Source organism: Physeter macrocephalus, chromosome 2, assembly GCF_002837175.3.
Source record: "Physeter macrocephalus isolate SW-GA chromosome 2, ASM283717v5, whole genome shotgun sequence".
NCBI lineage: Eukaryota > Metazoa > Chordata > Mammalia > Artiodactyla > Physeteridae > Physeter > Physeter macrocephalus.
The window spans coordinates 95,744,552-95,763,132 of record NC_041215.1 but is presented as its reverse complement, the minus strand read 5'-3'; the positions used below and the strand labels follow the sequence as shown (position 1 = coordinate 95,763,132).

The 18,581-nt window shown below is 42.6% G+C and overlaps 1 protein-coding gene across 4 annotated transcripts in view; it reads right to left on the bottom strand.

Moving 5' to 3' along the window:
• The window catches only part of MYO1B (myosin IB), a 193,759-nt gene that overhangs the window by 123,396 nt on the left and 51,782 nt on the right, over positions 1-18,581 (bottom strand). For all 4 annotated transcript variants that reach the window (XM_007108448.3, XM_055089170.1, XM_007108449.4 and 1 more), the window contains exon 3: positions 13,869-13,984. In XM_007108448.3, coding sequence (XP_007108510.1) covers positions 13,869-13,984 — 116 coding nt within the window. The remainder of the gene's footprint in view (positions 1-13,868; positions 13,985-18,581) is intronic.

The window sequence follows — 18,581 nt, the reverse complement described above, 5'->3', positions numbered from 1 at the left end:
TCCATGAAACACCCATACACATTTCCACACTTCCTCCTTCCTGATACCCATGTTCCAGGTAATGAGTAACCAGACAGCAATGACTCACCCATATTGCATAATCTTCAATAGCTACATGGGTGCATTTTATAATTTATGTCCTAACAACTTTACTCTTCAGTAACATTGTCTTTAATACATTTCTCTGATCATGGATGGATTCTGCCATTTTTAACATCCTTGTTTTTATCCATAATGCTATTCACACGAGAAAATTATGTACAAGCTTTTGCCATTTAACAATGGCCAAGGCAATTATAAATATAGAGAAAAGCAGCAGCAACACTGTAGGACGGAATGTGAGGTAGGGTATATGAGGGTGAGAATATGTCTTTTGAAAGTAATCAAAGCAGTGGCTTAAAAACTAGCAAGTCCTAAAGAAACATTCAAGAGCCCTTAGCAACCCACGCTTCATGAAAATATAGATGGTAAAAGTGGAAATGGACCCCTCCGGTGGCAGTCTAGGTCTTAAGTAGGCAACCCTAAGAGGATGCCTGCCTTGTGTTTCCCAAAAATAAAGGTCCATGGTGCAAACCAGCCAAATCTTCCCTCCGTCCAGGTGCTTTCTAATGTTGTGCTGTTGAGGTGGACTAAAGGACAAAGATTAGTAGAAAATGTACGCATTCTAACTTACTCCTCTACTGCTAGCTTCTTGTGAAATTAGACTAAACCATCTATTACGTTATATTTCTAACGTAATTGGGCATATTCTTTTCAGACCTCAAGCTGACGGCCCACGCATTCAGACAATGAACACAAATATCCCAAGGGGAGGGTTCCCTATCCAAAGGAGAGCACATCCTTTGCGTAAGTCAATGACGAGTGAAAATCAGTACTGGTGTATATCAAATGTTCTTCCTCCTGAATAACATTATGACTCATCACCAATAGCAACTAGAGGTTTTGTCTAAAACAGAATGAACTAACATCTGTTTATACTTATAAAATTCATTTCAACATTCAGTCATTTACCACTCATTCATTAAAGCACTGCATTTATACACGCACACACAGGCATATTTAACAAGTCTGAATTTTTTTTTCCAGTTGGTGACTGAAAATGCAAGATGGCAATTTTTCCCGACGCACAAGCTTGTAATTTTAAGTAATGCCCTCATCCCAAACTCTCCTCCTGTTACTCTAGAATAAACATAATCCTTCAATCCTCCCAATGATTAAAGTAGACTGGTATTTGAATGTTTTATTTAAAAAAAAAAAAGTTCTACATGTAGCTATCATCTCAACTCAAATACCTTTTACCTTCCTCAAATACCTTCTTATCATCCTGGTTCACCGTGCCTTAGCCAAACTGGTCCGTCCTTTGCTTTATCTTCTATGTAGATCATTATTACACTTTACAGTGGCCACCTATTTCTAGAATTCCTTCTTGCAGACTCAACATAGGTGGCACCTTCAGAATCTCTGAACCCACCAATTTTTTGTGCTTCCACCTTATTCCCTGTCATTGCAAGAACACTATTGTATTAAATGACCTGCTTAGGTAGCCATTCCCCTCTCCTCCCAACTAGCCTGAGATTCGTGAAGACAAAGACCACGTGTATCTTCTATACACAGTTTCTAACAAAGAGTAGGCTCCCCATATTCATTAATTCAGTCACTCACTCAACAAATACTTATGGAGTAGCTGCTACAGGACAGACATTATTCTAATTGCCATGGATTCTAATTGCTATGTGAAATAAACAAAGCCCCTGTTCTTCTAAAGATGACATTCAAATATAGGAGACAAATAATAAAGACGCAACAAACACCTAGTGAAATGTCAGATGATAAACGAATAAAAGCAAAGTAGTCTAAGGGGACAGTGAATGGCTGGGGCAGGGGTTGCTATTTTAGGTATTTTAGGTAATCAGTGCCGATTAAGGCGTTCCCTAACTGAAGTGAGAGAACAAACAAGTTGGTCCCTTGAAGGGGAGAGAGTGACACAGAGTGGGTGGCGTGTGAGAGGAGCAGTGAGGAACCGGCGTGGCTGCAGCAAGGGGATGGGAAGTTCACAAGTGCAGGCAGGTGGCCAGTGCCCACATCAAGTGGAGCTCTGCAGGTCACGCACGAGCCACTGCAGGTTTCCAGAGCAAAGAAAAACAATCCAATGGGCATCTTTAAGAAAGAGTACTTTAGCCCGCAGCCACCACATTTTTGGGGAAAAGATGGTCGGGGGATCGAGGTGTGGGAGAAGGCGACAACGGGAGAGTTGAAACAGGAAGATCCGTTAGGAGGCTACCACAATAATCTAAGTGAAAAAGGATGGCAGCTCAGACGAGCCCGGTGGCAGTGGTGGCGAGACTGGGACATGTACAGGCAGCACCAATAAGACCCGATAGTGGATTGAATGTGGGGTGGGAGAGAAAAGGAAGAAAAGGTTTGTGGTGTGAGTAGCCGAAGGATGGTACTGCCGCTGCCCGAGAAGACATAAAGGATGGGGACGGGGGTGCCCTCCAGTCTGAAGCATGCGAAGTTCCAGGTGCCTCTTGGACGGCCCAGGAGATACTGAAGGGTTGAATGTAGCTGAGTCACCAGGAGCTCCGGGGTGAGGTCCAGCTGGAGACCTAAATCTGGGGGCATCAGGACATATTTAAAGCCCAGATGGGCTCATCTAAGTGCCTACAGAGGAGAAGGAAAAGGCCCCAAAGCCAAACCCCTGGACATACCAGCATTCAGAGGTAGAGAGGCACATCCAGCCTTCCACCCAGGAGATGGAACAGCCAGTGTGCTGGAGGAAAAGAGGAAAATGTGGAGGCCAGAAAGTCAAATTTTAAAAAGGGTTTCAGGAAGGAATTGGTCACACTGTCAAATATTACTGATAATTAAAGGAAGAAGAAGATTCAAAATTGACTATTGGAGTTGACGACATGGAGGTCATAGATGATCTTGAAAAGAACAGCTTTCATGGAGAAGAGAGATAAAAGTCGGACTAGAGTGAATTTAATAAAGAAAAGAAGATAAATTGGAGACAACAAGTATACGCAACTTTTTCAAAAAGTAATAAAGGGAATCAAACAGTGTGATGGCTAGGTGACATGGAATCAAGAGAAATATTTATAGCATGTACATTGGTGGAAACGGAATAGGGAGAAGAAAAAGTTGATAATACAGTGGAGAGGGGAAATAATCACAGAGTAATGTCCTTAGGGGTATAAGAGGGGCTGGATGGAGTCCAGGGCCCATGTAGAGGGGGTGCCTGAGAGCGGACTGGACAGCTGAGTCTTTATAACATTCAATGTTTACAGAACTGAACTACCCTTAGGTTGATATACCCTTAAGATATTTCTTATAAAAAGAAGGCCCACTGGGCTTCCCTGGTGGCACAGTCATTGAGAGTCCGCCTGCCGATGCAGGGGACGTGGGTTCGTGCCCCAGTCCAGGAAGATCCCACATGCCGCGGAGCGCCTAGGCCCGTGAGCCATGGCCGCGGAGAGGCCACAGCAGTGAGAGGCCCGCGTACCGCAAAAAAAAAAAAAAAAAAAAAAGGCCCACTAATTCAAGTTTCTAGAACACCATACAGAAACTCCGACATCAACCTGGCTTCAGAGAGCTAACACTCAAGTATTTCAGGACAAGCTTTCTATGCTTCTTAAGAAGGATGTATCCATACGTGCATGCATATCTGTGGTACAATAAGAAATATATTTCGTCTGTGTCTCTGGTTCCCGGCACAGAGCTCCTAAAACCCTTGGAATTTCCTGAGTAATAGGACTGCCTTTTGTTATTCGTAACAAGCCCCTTCTGCCCACACCTGAGTTTACACTAATGAAGTGACTCATGGTGGGACCCCTAAGTAGCTTCAGGCTGGGGACTGGTCACCAGAAAGACCAAACACATGATCAGAGGGTGGGTACTTTCAGCTCCACCTCCCCAGCTCCAGGAAGGGGATGGGGGCTGCAGATTGGGTTATAAAGACTCTTCAACAAGGAGATTCCGGAGCTTCTGGGTTGAAGGCATTGATGTGCTGGGAAGCTGGCCTGCCCAGAGAGGGCAAGGAAACTCTGCCCCCCTCTTCCCCTATACTTTGCCCTATGTATCTCTTCCATTGTCTATTCCTGAGTTGCATCCTTTACAATAAACCAGTAAATATAAGTGTTTTCCTGAGTTCTATGAGCCATTCCAGCGAAGTACGGAACCTGAGGGGGTAGTGGAAACCCCCAAATTTTTAGTCAGCTGGGTAGAAGTGTGGGTGGCCTGGGCACTCCATCTTTCACTGGCATCTGAAGTGGGGGCTGTCTCATGGGGCTGAGCCCTTGACCTCTGGGACCTGCAATAACTCTGGGTAGTTAGCGCCAGAATTGAACTGTATCGTTAGACACCCAGCTGGCGTCGGAGAATTGGTATTGGAAATAACCATACCTTTGGTATCAGAAAACACACAACATCTGCTCTTGGACCACAGGGGAATAAAACAAACAGGTGATAAGGGACCATGGGAATTGATGAGAGCAGTGAATGTCTCAGTGCTGAAATTTCAAGCCATCAGGTTTAAGGAGTAAGAAAACAAGACTACAAAACTGCACTCTCTTAAAAATATACACAGCTAACCACAGACCCAAAAAGCAGAAAACATGGGAGAGGGGAGTTCACACACAGCAAAAGCGGGTCTGTTTGCTTCCCAAAGCTTAATCACCTGAGGAGAAAGATCAAAGCAACGTAGAGCCAAGGAGTTAAGAGGCATAAACAACTGAACACAGAAGAAATAATTACCTTAAAAATAAAACAGCTACATGGTAAATTCATACACTAATGAGGGATTATTCAAATTTTACTTAAAACCATTCAGAAGCACATTTATAGAAGAGAAATGCTCCGTGACTGAGCCTGAGTGCAAAGGAGCCAGTACTGGAAATGCAGGTCTACACACGTTCTCTTCCCTAAGTTCAGACAGGCCACTCCGTCCCCGTGCTTGGATGGGGGAACATGAAGGTGCAGGGAGGAAGCCCCCTCCTCCATGTTCATGCCTGCCCACTGCTGCTTTACAAGGCCGTCTCCAGACTAGTTCAGCTTTTCGGGAATTGCTTGGCAACCACACCCCCAGCTCAGCCGGGAATCATGACTGGCCTCTGAGCCTCCCTCCTGCCCCCCATCACTCTTCAGTTACTCCCACTGGGTTCTATGGGTTTGCCTCTGAAATGTCCCCCCATTTCCAGATGAGACTCTGCCCTCTTCCCTTCTCGTCTGGATTATTGCCAAAGCCGACCAGATCCCTAAACTTTACTGTCCTTGAGTTCCTCTTCCCCTGGGGCTCCAGAACAGTTCAAATCTCAAGGCTGACCTTATCTCTCCTGCCTGCTTAAAATGGCAAATCCTTAGCACACAAGCCATTTGTGACCCAGATCTGCTCTTCCTCTTCTACCATATATCCCCCTTCCCAGCTTGCAGACTGCATTCCAGCCTCTGGGAACCACAGGAATTGAGATCACGGATGGGCCTTGTCGTACCTCTGGGTCTCCCCTTCGTTCTCTTTTTTATTTTGTTTTTTTGTGGTACGCTGGCCTCTCACTGTTGCGGCCTCTCCCGTTGCGGAGCACAGGCTCCGCACGCGCAGGCTCAGCGGCCATGGCTCACGGGCCCAGCCGCTCCGCGGCAGGTGGGATCTTCCCGGACCAGGGCACGAACCCGTAACCCCTGCATCGGCAGGCGGACTCTCAACCACTGCGCCACCAGGGAAGCCCTCTCCTTCATTCTTGGCACGTGCTGTTCCCTTGACCCAGAACACTCCTCCCTCCACACTTCACACAGCTCGCCCCCTCATCCCCCAGGACACGACTGGAGTATCACCATCTCAGTGAGGCATCCCTGGCCACCCTATTTCAAATGGTATACCGTGGAACCCTCACCCTCACACAGTCCTTCTGTGCACTTGTCACCATCTACAACACCATCTGGTTGATTTCCTTCTCTGGTTTATGGTCTCTCCCCCTGCTAGGATGTAAGCTCAAAAGGGCCAAGATATTTGCCCAGTACCTGCACTCATGCCTGGCACTTGACAGGCACTCAAATAACAACTGCAGAATCACTGGATCAACACTATTCCCCCTGCTGGGAAAATTATCTCCTGGGCCTAAATCCTATTCTTTATCTATGTGGCAAATTCATCCTTCAAGACTCCCACTGTCCCATCCCCCAGCTTCTCAGGCAGGGCTGAACACCCTCTCCCTGGCACACCCACAGCACCTTATCCACGGGGACCACGCTCAGACACCTGTGAGGACAGGGGGCACTACTGATAATTATGCTGATACAACAGGAGTGACAGACTGTCCAGGGCAGGCCTGAACACATGGTCACTCTGATCTCCCACCTTTTTCACAGCAGTTCTCTCTCTTCTCTAGTTATTTGCTCACTGGTCTGTTTCCCACACTAGGCTGTGAATCTTAAGGGATGAATCATTTTTGTATCCCCAACACCTCACACATACTGTAGATGCTTAATAATGTTGATTGAATGAATGAACAGTCACTTCTCCTTGGGGGTTTGGATCCCTGAGACAGGCTGGAGCGGGTGGAAAGTACACCTAGACAGTGGGGACAGCAGCAAGCCCCCTTTCCTGGGGCTGGTCCTCCAGGGCCTGCTTCCCTTGCATGGTTTTCTGTCCCATGACAGCCCCAGTGCCCACTCTTGGTTCCCCAGTCTCCCAAGGATGGGCCCCCTAAGTGCCTTACTGCACCCTGTTTCTATTACTCCTGGCTTTGCTGGTTTCCCCAGACTGGATCAGGACCAGTATTTGCTGGCCCTTGTTTAGACAAACTCCCACACAGTTCCCTTAGACCCACCCATCCAGTCCTACTGCCACACAAGTCCCAGCACCAGACCACAGGAGTAAGTCTTATTTCAACAACAAAAGGGGCACCCCTCCCCTGAACACACTCCCTCTAGACAGCACTCCTCACATGGGTTCCAAGTGCAGATGAAGTGTTAGGCTAACGCTTTTCAGGGCTGAGGCCTCAGTGCCACTCCTCTGGATGAAACTGATCTCTTCCAGAAGGCTGCAGAATTTCTCAGGGCCTGTGAAAGTCCAGCAACATTCTGGCAGGAAGCAACCTATTTTGTCAAGAATCAATTTTTTCCCTTTAATATTATACACCAATGAAATAATCATGTATGCTGGTATGAACGTGTGCTCGGCTTTATGAATTGCCTTTTCAAAATAAACTTTCAAGTCTGAGACGTGCATTTTCTGAGAAGTGATAAAAATTCTAAATAGGGATCTAGAAATTAGGATTCTGAGACTTCTCAGACATACAAAAACACTTTTCATTAATAAATGTATTCTTCTATCACAATGATTTTCATGGTAAAAACATTATGGTAGTATAGAACCAACCTTCCAACTTTAATTTTAAAAGTTCATAATCTGAAAGAGAAATTAGCTGAGGTTCCTTTCTGCCAAGAGTACATATTCTGAAAGACACTTTTTTGAAAATAACTCCCATAAAGCAACAGACTGAGAATAAAAGTTTGAGAGTTAAAGGCAGGAAGTTCAGTTCATGGAGCTTCGTAAAATCTGATTCAGTGCGAAGCCCAGACGTGTCTCTCAGCATGGACCCAGCCTCAGGAAGCTTCAATTTAACACCTATCCTTCACTACCACATTGCATCGCACTGCTAACAGGAATCAACCTCTCTACATCAAGAAGTCTTCTCATCCACATTTGTCCAGAATCCCACAAGTATCTGCCAAGACAGCAAATATGGTGACTGCCTTCTGCTTATTCTGACCCATGACAGTCGTGCAGAAAGGGAAAGGGGCAATTTGAACTCTTTTTGAGATGGTGGCATTCCACATGAGATGTTAACTTAAGGTATCCCAACTAAAGAGTAAGACAGAGCTCAGATTCCCCCCTGCACAAGTTACTCATGTGGATTAGACACGTACACAGATGCAGACCCTTCCAGATTACAACCTATGGGCTGTTGACTTAAACTACCTGAGAGAACATGGCTTAGAGGTGCTTTATAAGAATACTATTTAAATTCATTTTGTTTTTCACAAAAGCTTCCCTCCCTTTGCTCTACCCTTTTCCCCCCTAACCAATGGTTTGAACAATCTTGGTTTCTGTATACTTAAGTTTGAGGATTGTCTCCCTCACGAAGACAGGAATTTTATCTGCTTTGTTCAACTGCTGTATGTCAGTGCCTAAAAGAGAGTCTGGCATATGGTAAGCTCTCGATAAACATTTTCTCAGTAAATGAGTAACTTTCCTAAAGCAAAAAGTAGAAAGAATGCTAGATGGGAAAGCATAAAACCCTTTTCTGCAAGTGGTTTTCTGGGAGGGACTGAATCAATGGGAGGCTCCACTATTCCAAAAAGGAAATGAGGGAAATAATACAAAAGTCTCAGTGACATCACATCAACACACAAACACACACACACAAACACACACACACACACACTCCTTCTCACCTTCCTTGAGAAAGTACTTTAACACCCAGTTGTACAAGCAACCTCTATGAGAATTCAGAATCTAGCTGTCATAAAAGTTCTCAAAACAAATAAAATTTTACTCACAGAATTTCAACTCCGCTATAGAGGAAAATACTGATAACAAGAAAAGGGACAACACCTGGGGCTTCTGCCCTAAACCCTTATCCTAAGCTCTGGACACCCAACCACAGCACTGGCACATTTTGAGATATAGTCAGAAATGTTTTTTATAACATGTATCTAGTTCACCCTGAATGGAGTAAAATAACACGATTAACAAGGACTCAAAACACACAAGCTTTCTAGCAATGTCATTCTCTGCTCACTAGTATCTGGTCCTGCAAAATCAACCGTCATAAAATTAGGGGTCGGAGGTTCCCTAGAGACAGGGGGCTCACATCTGGACAGCTGACAGGAACATATTCCAAATCCTCCCATTAATCACTTGTCCATTTTTAGGTAAGAGTAGCCAGAAATTTTTCAAGGCCTTAAGACATTTTTCTCAGTTTTTAGAATTTGTTGCAAGGCTTTTCATTTACTGAAATGGAAAGACAGTTTGCTTCAAATAGTGCTTGTAATGCCTACGTAATATGGCCACCACACCATGTCTCAATCTGGGAAGGACACATTTCAGCTCATTCCTGGGTCGTGACTACCGGGAAGGATTGGTGGTGGGGCACTTTTCCTTTTAGCGGCATGTTCCCTTCGCTAGACACTGCATATAATTAGATGGTAAGTGCTCTGCATCAGGAATAAATTGAATCTGAACACTCAGTGTTGAAGAGCACTATAATACTTTAGCCTACTTTTTTATAAAAATGAAAAAAAAATTCTCATACCGCATGAAGTTTTGAATAAACCCGGCAAATAGCATGCCAAGAATAGTTTGATTTCCTTGAATTGTCAGAGATGAGATAGTACAAGTAAAATGTAATATTATTTAAAACCTCTTTTGTTCTCTTGTTATTGAGCTCTTAAGAGAAAAGCACTGAAAGCACCACAGAGATGCACAGGATAAAGTTCCTGGTCTATAGAAGCTTCTTATCTCATTAAAGAAGATGACACTGAAACACAATTAACCACAGTAAGGAAGGTGGTGTGCCAGATCACATGAGTGGTTCTGAGAACTCAGAGGCAGGAAAAGTCACTGGTGGGTTAGTCTGGAGCTGATCAAGCCTTTAAGACAGAACCTAGGAGACAGGCAGGATGTTAAGAGTAGAGTTGGGGTATGAGGTGGGAGAGGCAGAAAGGAACAGACATGGAAAGCTGCGACTCAAAAGGATGTTCCATGAAGGCGTGAAGTGGTGTTTGGGCTGGAGAGGAGGACGAAGGCTGGACTGCCAAGAGCCTGAACAGTAAGCCAAGGAACTTGGAGGTCACTCAAATAATAATGGGGAATCCAGGAAGGTTTCTGGGAATAGCATGATCTGGTTTTAGGAAGATCCATCTGAGGGTGATAAACTCTGGTGCTGCAAGGTGAAAAGGCAATCACCCAAGGGAAGGCCAGTGGATTTGGTAACTAAAATATCAGGTGTTTGTACTATTCTGAGCTGAGGGAGAGTAAATAGTTCAGTTATCTCCCTTATCTCTCCCCTATCATTCTTTCCCATCCCTGACGTTTGGCCTCTGAGGCAGTTCTCCATGAACACAGTTACTGAGTGGTCTGAAATGTACTAAGTCCTCATTGGGATATTTAAGAAAAATTCCTTATGTGCAAAATATTTAAAAATCATGCTGGAAAGACACAGCTTACACAATTAGAAAGGTAAACAGTATCATCTATGCTGCCCAGGAGGGCCCTCATTTCTCTGGGCAAGCCACCCAATGTTATCACGCTCAAGGTGTAGCTCCAAACATACAGGGGATAGGAATCCAGAGAAGGGAATAGAAGAGGTATGACAACAGAAAACCATTTTTGAAAAGGAACATAGATAAGAAGCCACTGTTTATCTTCATTTTATTCATTTATACATTTCTGCTCTCTGAGTCACATACTTATGTAGAATGTAAATATTTTTCAATTGTCTGAAATTTAAAGAAAGATAATATCTGGACACCTTCAAAAACACATGAATTATGAGGGAAATATCTAGATGGTTTTGCAGACTAACAGTGAACAACAGGTCAAATGAAATTCCAAATGTAATCTGGGGCAAATTAATCAGCAATTTTCAAGGTACTTGGTTTGAGCAGCTGCTTAAGTTCTTTTTTATTCAAATTGGAACCAAATTCCTGAAGAGTTATGATTAGAATGCATCAAAAGCTTGAAGTCATCTTATCCTATTATATCACAAAGATCCTATGAGAGAAGGTCAGGTTGGGTTTTAGTAGGGAACTTAGCTAGCACTGACCCTGTTTCAGATTCTGTTCAAAGATGGACACTCACAAAGAATAATGCAGGAAAATGCATCAAAGGAAGTGGAAACGTCCCACCGTGGAGGACAAAGTGGTAAGGAAGAGCCTGTTAAAATGTCAGAAATGTGTCCCACATATCTCATTATTACATTAATTATTATATTTATCACTGTTAATAGCAGCAGCTGTCCATAACGAAAGATTCCCTGCTAAGCACTTTACTTATATCAGATAATTATATTTTCTAAATATCTACTAGATAGTTATCCCTCACAAAAATCCTATGAGTTAATAATTATTTTCCCATTGTACACAACAAATTACTTAATTTCTGAGTTGAAGTTTTTTCAAGTAATTTGCTCAAGATGACATGGTTTGTAAATGGAAAAGCTGGGACTCAAACCAAGTCCTGTTCAATATATTTTGAACACTTACTTTCAGGTGCTAAGAATATTATGGTGAGCAAAAGCTGGCATGGCAGGTGAAGATGACATGAATCAAATAATCCCATAAAGAAATGTTTAACTGTAACTGTGACAAGAGCAATAGATCTGACCTTGGCAAGGAGGGGTGAGGATGGACATTTCTTCCTTGAGGTCTAATGCAATCTAAGATCTAAAGGAAGAACAGGAGTTGCCTTGGAGAAAAGGGAGGGAAAAGCATTCCAGGCAGAAGGCACAGAATGTGCAAAGATGATGTGGTGGGAAGGAGTGTGCTGAGGACTGAAAGAACAAAGTGAGGTGGGGAGGAAGCTGTGATATGAATCTAGGGAATTCAGATTTATTAGGTGAGATTGTACCTTTCACCCCATGCACAATGTTTTATAGATCATGGTAAAAAGATTCTGTATTTATCTTTTTTTTTTTTTGCGGTACGCGGGCCTCTCACTGTTGTGGCCTCTCCCATTGCGAAGCACAGGCTCCGGACGCGCAGGCTCAGCGGCCATGGCTCACGGGCCCAGCCGCTCCGCGGCATGTGGGATCCTCCCGGATCGGGGCACGAACCCGTGTCCCCCGCATCGGCAGGCGGACCCCCCAACCACTGCGCCACCAGGGAAGCCCCTCTGTCTTTATCTTAAGCACACTGGGAATTTATTTTATTGCTGGTGTGGTTTTTTTCCCTTGGGGGGTAAGGGGTGAACTTGGGTAGCAGTGCTATGCAGCCTCTTATAGGAATCTTTCAGGAACAGGGATAAAAGTGGATATTCCACAGCATGAATCTCTATGTTCTAGAATGGACATCTATTATATATCTAAACAACCCCAAAGTGGAGACTTAAGCTGCAAATGGAAGAATGGCATGCGGTCTCTGGAAGCAAACTGAGGCACAGCTAAGCTATCCTGGAGGGTCCAGGATGCAGGAACACAGGCAACCCAAGGGTAGCAGAATAAAACTGCACAGTAAGAGGCCGTAAGAAGAAAACGGTGGAACCCATTTCCAGCTGAGAGGCACAGCAGATGACTGTTTTCACAACCCTGCTCCCGACCCATGAGCTTTGATAAATGACTTATTTCTCTGAGACAATTTCCCCATTTGTAATAGTACCTACCTCACAGGATTATTTTGAGAATGACGTGAGTTATAATACTTGGAAAGTATGTGGAGAAGTACCTGCACATAGTAAGTATTCAATAAATACAAGCCATTACTGTTACTATTATCATTAATGCTATTATTGTAAAAGATCATAATTTGCGGTAAGCAGTTAAGGAAGGGAAAACATTTGTAAATATATCTCTGAGACAACATGTTCTCAAACTTGCACATACATATGAATCACCTGGAAAGCTTGTGAAAAATGCAGATTCCTGGCTTGTTAGAGGTAAGGCCTAGGAAACTAGGTTTTTCCTAAGCTCCTGGGGGATTCTGACATAGCTGATCTAAGCATTTGAGAGGCATGGCTTCAAGGCCTAGAATTTAAAATAAATATTAAGGCATCAAATAAGGTATTTCATTGCAGGGACTTTATAGGGGTAACCTTATCAAACAAATTTCAGATTTTTTTTTTGAATTTTAGAATTTTATTTTTTTATACAGCAGGTTCTTATTAGTTATCCATTTTATACATATTAGTGTATATATGTCAATCCCAATAGATTTTATTTTTGTTAAGGCAAAATGAAACAAGTTCACTTGCAAAACCTGCTTCTAGGAGAAAACTGAATAATCAGAATCTGCTTGATTGGTAAAATACAGTGTTTAATTTTTAATAACCACTTTTACAAATTATTTAAATTTTTTGTTCCAAACAGTCCAAAAATGTCACTGTATGCTCCACTATCAAAAGAAACTAAAATAAACATCTGGACAATGGTATGTATATTCTTTAATTATTAGATTTATTTTCTAGCAAAAATAAGAGAGACCATCTTCAATCATATAGAGAAAATTCTTTTCTGCTAGGACACAACTAAAACTCTGCAGATTCTTTCACTTTAGTTCAGGGTTTCTCAACCTCAGCACTGTGTAATTATTGTAGATTATTATTTACAGGAGTTATTTACAATAACAAGTGACCTCAGAAAAATCAAACAAGTGACTAACTTCAGGGAGGGTGAAATCATTGGCTTAATGTACATATCTGGTGAACAATGTCCATGAAGATTATAAACTAAAGGGATTACTTATTCCTTTTCCTCAAAAACTATTACACAACCCAACACTTGGGATCTTTCTTGACCCAATAAGAGCATGAAAATGCTGTTTGGGCTCTTTATAATAACAAACAATGCACATTCCTGTTTTATTTGAAAAAATAATTAGCAGCAGCTGCTACTTACACAGAATTTTTAACAGAAGATACTTTACATACTGAACCCAAATATTTCAGAACTTAAAGAGCCTGAGGCCAAATGAAATATTCTGCCTTTTTTTTTTTCAGTTTAAAATAAGGCATAACAATTAACTTCCACATTCCTTCATCTAATTTTTAAAAATGACTAAAACATTTTCCTGAGACTCAAAGGAAACAGCTGGACACATCTGTCAACTAGACAGCTCTGGAGTGAAAGAGAAACTTAATGCTTTAATACCATACTTACATGTGCGGGCTCAGTTCATAAAAATTTCTGTTCCTGTAATCTTCCACTTTCTCTGGTGAATAAATGGGCAATGACCGGTATGGGTTAACAGATATAACCACACTTCCAATGTATGTCTGCAAAAGAAAGAATAAAATATACCCATTTTAACATCTTAAGTCTTAATGTTGCATGGTTTCATCCTTTTAAAAACACTAGTTCTACTGCCTGACCATTCATTTTATACTTTTCAAGAATATTCCTAAAGATAGATGGTCAATAATGTTTATTCACTTTGCTGATAAATGGAGAGCACAGATTTATACATTGAAAATACCTTTCAAAATAAATCTCTAGATTAATTCATGACCCTGGATAAGAGTCCTCCAAAGCCCTGTCATTCTTGCCAAAAATTTTGTCACCAACCACGGCTAATTGTGAGCAAGAGCTATGCTTTCCCCGATTCCGACTACAACTGGTGTCTCCCTCTCTCATCTTTATCCTCCTATTTCAGTCTACAGTAACCCAGGCTTCCCCTCCTCCCTACCCATACCCATACCTATCCAATGGGGCCTTGACTCTGGCACTGTCCTTACACAGCCTGTCCATCTCTACAATGGGCTCCGACCACATACAATTCAATATTAGAGTCACAGTTATCCCTTGGGTATTCAAACAAAATCATTTCATGTTATATCTAGTGGACTTTAATATCAGAATTTAAATGTACTTGCTGAAAGATAGTACATTTCATGTTGAATTTAAATTTAATGTAGAATTTAAATGTACTCTCAGAGGGATCAATGCTCCTGTTTTAACAGACAGTAACGCTCTCACACTGCAAACCAGAACACTAGTTATCTTCCTTTCCATTTCGGTCTTAAATTCCCAGCAGCAAGAGCAGTGTCGGTTTAGGTCATTTTGTACAAAGACTAGCGCAATGCCACAACCAAAAGTCACTTAACTGTAACTCATCTTAGCTCCATTCTTCCTTTCAGTTTCAACATTATAAAGATGGCTGGTGGGGGGGGAGGGGGATGCTAACGAACATATGTCAGTGATAAAAAGTTTTTTTAACAAAAAGGTGAAAAAAAGAAAGGAAAGAAGAAAGAAAAAAGTCACTTCCAACTTCCCTGCCTTTCCAGGGTCATGCAACAAAAGGTGACATTTTTAGAGCAACAAGTTTTTCCAGTATTGTCACCACTGGATTCAAGGAGATTGTCAGATCAAACAGAATAGAAAACAGAACAGTAGAAATGTTCTGATTTTTTTTTCAAAACATGGGTCACAATTATTTTAATTATAAAATACTTTTTTCCCCCAACCTGGAAAACTGAACAGGTCATTTTTATACCTATTTTCATCCTATAAGAATACAATCTTAGTAAGAGTACATAAGACTGCTGCTGTAAAGAAAAACTCTCAGCTCCCATGCAATTAGGGTATCCATTTCTGACACCCTAGCACTAGGGTGCCTGACCTGCAACGAGTTCAAGTGTCTTAACTTATTCCATTTAGATAAGACTCTTCCCAAAAGGTTTCTTCAGAGTCCAACCCACCTGGGCAAGTAGATGGGAGATGCTAGAGACTAAATAACTGTCTGAACAGCTTATAACTAACAGACTAGAATTACTTAGATTGGTAGATATGAGAATACAATAATTGATTTATTCCTTTAATATCTGTTGATTGAAAGATCAGAAAAGTACATGAATCTCCCTTTTTAAGGTAGTTTCTTGAATACGATAATTAAAATACATATTTGCTGTTAGCAGAGAAACCAGTTACCAAGTTGCTCTTTAAAACCAAATTTCACGGCAGCTAAATTCTTGATAAAAATCTGCCTGGGGCTTCCCTGGTAGCGCAGTGGTTGAGAGTCCACCTGCCGATGCAAGGGACACGGGTTCGTGCCCCGGTCCGGGAGGATCCCACATGCCGCAGAGCGGCTGGGCCCGTGAGCCATGGCCGCTGAGCCTGCGCGTCCGGGGCCTGTGCTCCGCAACGGGAGAGGCCACAACAGTGAGAGGCCCGCGTGCCGCAAAAAAAAAAAAAAAAAAAAAAAAAATCTGCCTGTGTGGCATTCTTGCGTGGAGAACAAACTCAGCTGCCTCAAACCCAAAATCAAAAGCCACACTACTAAGTTTTAAATTTCTCTTTGTTACTTGTGACTTTTATACATACTGAATTGTGTGTGCTTTTCCCCCCAGCTGTTTTCCTATCACCTAGAACAGGGCTGGCCCATGAATAATGTCCCATAGATATTTAACTGAATGACTATTATGCACAGAATCCATTCATCATTAAGAACATGGATGGTACAAACCCCTTTCACACAACTATTCTTCTGTTAAAATATAATACCGACTACACTGCCATACAGTGCCTAATATTTTAGTAAACCTATATGCCACGTGTAACCACGGAACAAACCCTTCAACTATATCCTTCCCGCCTCGGGTTCCTTGTCCAACTGTGGTAAACTGTTTGCAAAGATGGCTGGGAACAATTCCTACCACCCCTTTATGCAAAACCTTTGAAATGTGACTCTGCCACTCCTTCTATCAAGAGACAGAGTTTATCCTCCACCCCTTCAATCTGGACTTGTCTAAGTGACTGATTTGACCAAAGGGACATTATAAGATGAGATACAAGCAAAGGCTTGAGCATTTGTGTATTAGGATGTTGCCCCTCCCCCGCCCTTATGACTGACGCTAGAAGCCATGATGCAAATGAACTTGAGCTAACCTGTTGGAGAGGTCACACAGAAAGACAAGGGCCTGAACTACACAGCCTGACAACCATCAGACACATGAGTGAGGCCATTCTAAACGATCCAGCCCCTGTTAGGCCACCAAATGCCTAAAGCCACATTCACAATCCCAGGTGAGACCAGAAGTCATACCAAGCTGAACTCAGCCTATATTGCTATCCCAGAAAACTGTGTGCATATAGATGGTCGCTGTTTTATGCAATTAACTGGGGGTGGGGGTTACACAGCGACAATTACCTTACCGATACACCAACACGGCTCAACAAGTAAGAAAAAGGGCCAAGCAGGACAAGCTTTATCAATCTGAATAAGCAAACAGTAAAGGAAACTGTGCTCTCCCTCTCCATTCCACTTTATATGTTTCAGATATGCATCCTCTAATCTTGAACTCCTAGTAGGTTTGTTCTGTACTGTGATACATGCCCTTGCTGTTTATGGGTTTCTTCCTTGAAGGTTCTATGTGCGTTAGTCAAAGATTAAATAGTCCCACACCTGCTAACAGAATAACTCAAATGTTCATAGTCACAAGCCTCCTTTCTCTAAGACACAAAAGATAATCCTGGAAGCAGCTGATAGGCTGGGTGGAGCTTACCATCCTATTCCAGTTTTAGGCAGCTATCTACTCTACATTCAAGTAACTGCAATAACAAATTAAACCTCCCTTCCAGGGAGCAGAACAACAGTGACCAGACAGTTCATTTTTACATCAATTAACATTTGGGCTTATAAATGATATACATTTGTCCCTCAGTATCCCTGGGGGATTGGTTCCAAGACCACCTGCAGAGACTGACCAAAGTCCAAGGATGCTCAAACAAGGATGCCTTCTATAAAACAGCATAGTATTTGCATGTAATCTACATACATCTTCCCTCCCGTGTACTTTAAATCATCTCTAGACCACTTATAATACCTTATACAATGTAAATGCTATGTAAATAATTGTTGGCTCATGGCAAATTCAAGTTTTGCTTTTTGGAACTCTCTGGAATATTTCCCATGAATATTTTTGATTTGTGGTGGATTGGATCTGTGGGTGAGGAACCCAGAGACCAAGGGCTGACCGTACTTCATTATTTTTTTACCAAGAAACTGTATACAATTTAAAGTCAGTATTTTCCTATTGCATCATGCTCTAAAAAAGATCCTAAACTAAATCATTAAGTAACCACTGGAATAAAGAAGTTGGAGGTAAGACACAGTTTCTTAAACTTAAGTATGTGCATAAAAGAGCTGGGCATTATGTGCCCTTTTTATTCTGAATATGCCAAGGAGAAAAAAAACAAAAAACAAAAGAAAGAAAAGCAGTGTAAACCTTTACAAAAGGGAGCAGCAAAAAGGATCCGCCTCTTGCCCTCTAGAATTCCACTCACTCACTCGACTGTTAATAAGAGGTAGGTATGTACTGTGTCCAGCACCAACGAGCTACTGCGGACTCGGATGGTGCCAGTGAGAGAGCTCACAAAAGGCCTCCAGCAGCTCAGCTCATTCCCACCAGACCACTTCTGGGCGCGCTCACATTCCACCTGGTCCCTATGTTCCAAATGGCTCACAGAGCAACTCCTACTGGAATCCGGAGCCTGCTCTTCTAGTAGGCTGATCACACCAAAAAGGACTCCTTTCTCATAATGGCAAAGACTACTTACCAATTAGGTTCTATCTACCTTCTCCAACAGAGACAAGTCTGGCTCTCATGACCCTCGATGGATGGATGGATGGATGAGCTCAATCAATGTACTTATTTACTCAGTGGAAACAACCTCCTAGCCATCTCGGCCATCCTAGTTCACAACCTCCATGCTCCGGGCCCCCAGCACCCCAAGTCCTGAAGCGTGCACACCACCCTGACAACAGAAGGCCACCTCCACTCTCACCACCCTGCGGAACCATCCTCTGACATCTAGGAGGGGAAAGGGAAGAGGAAGGGAGGAGAGGGAAGGAGAGGGGAGGGGAGGGGAGGGGAG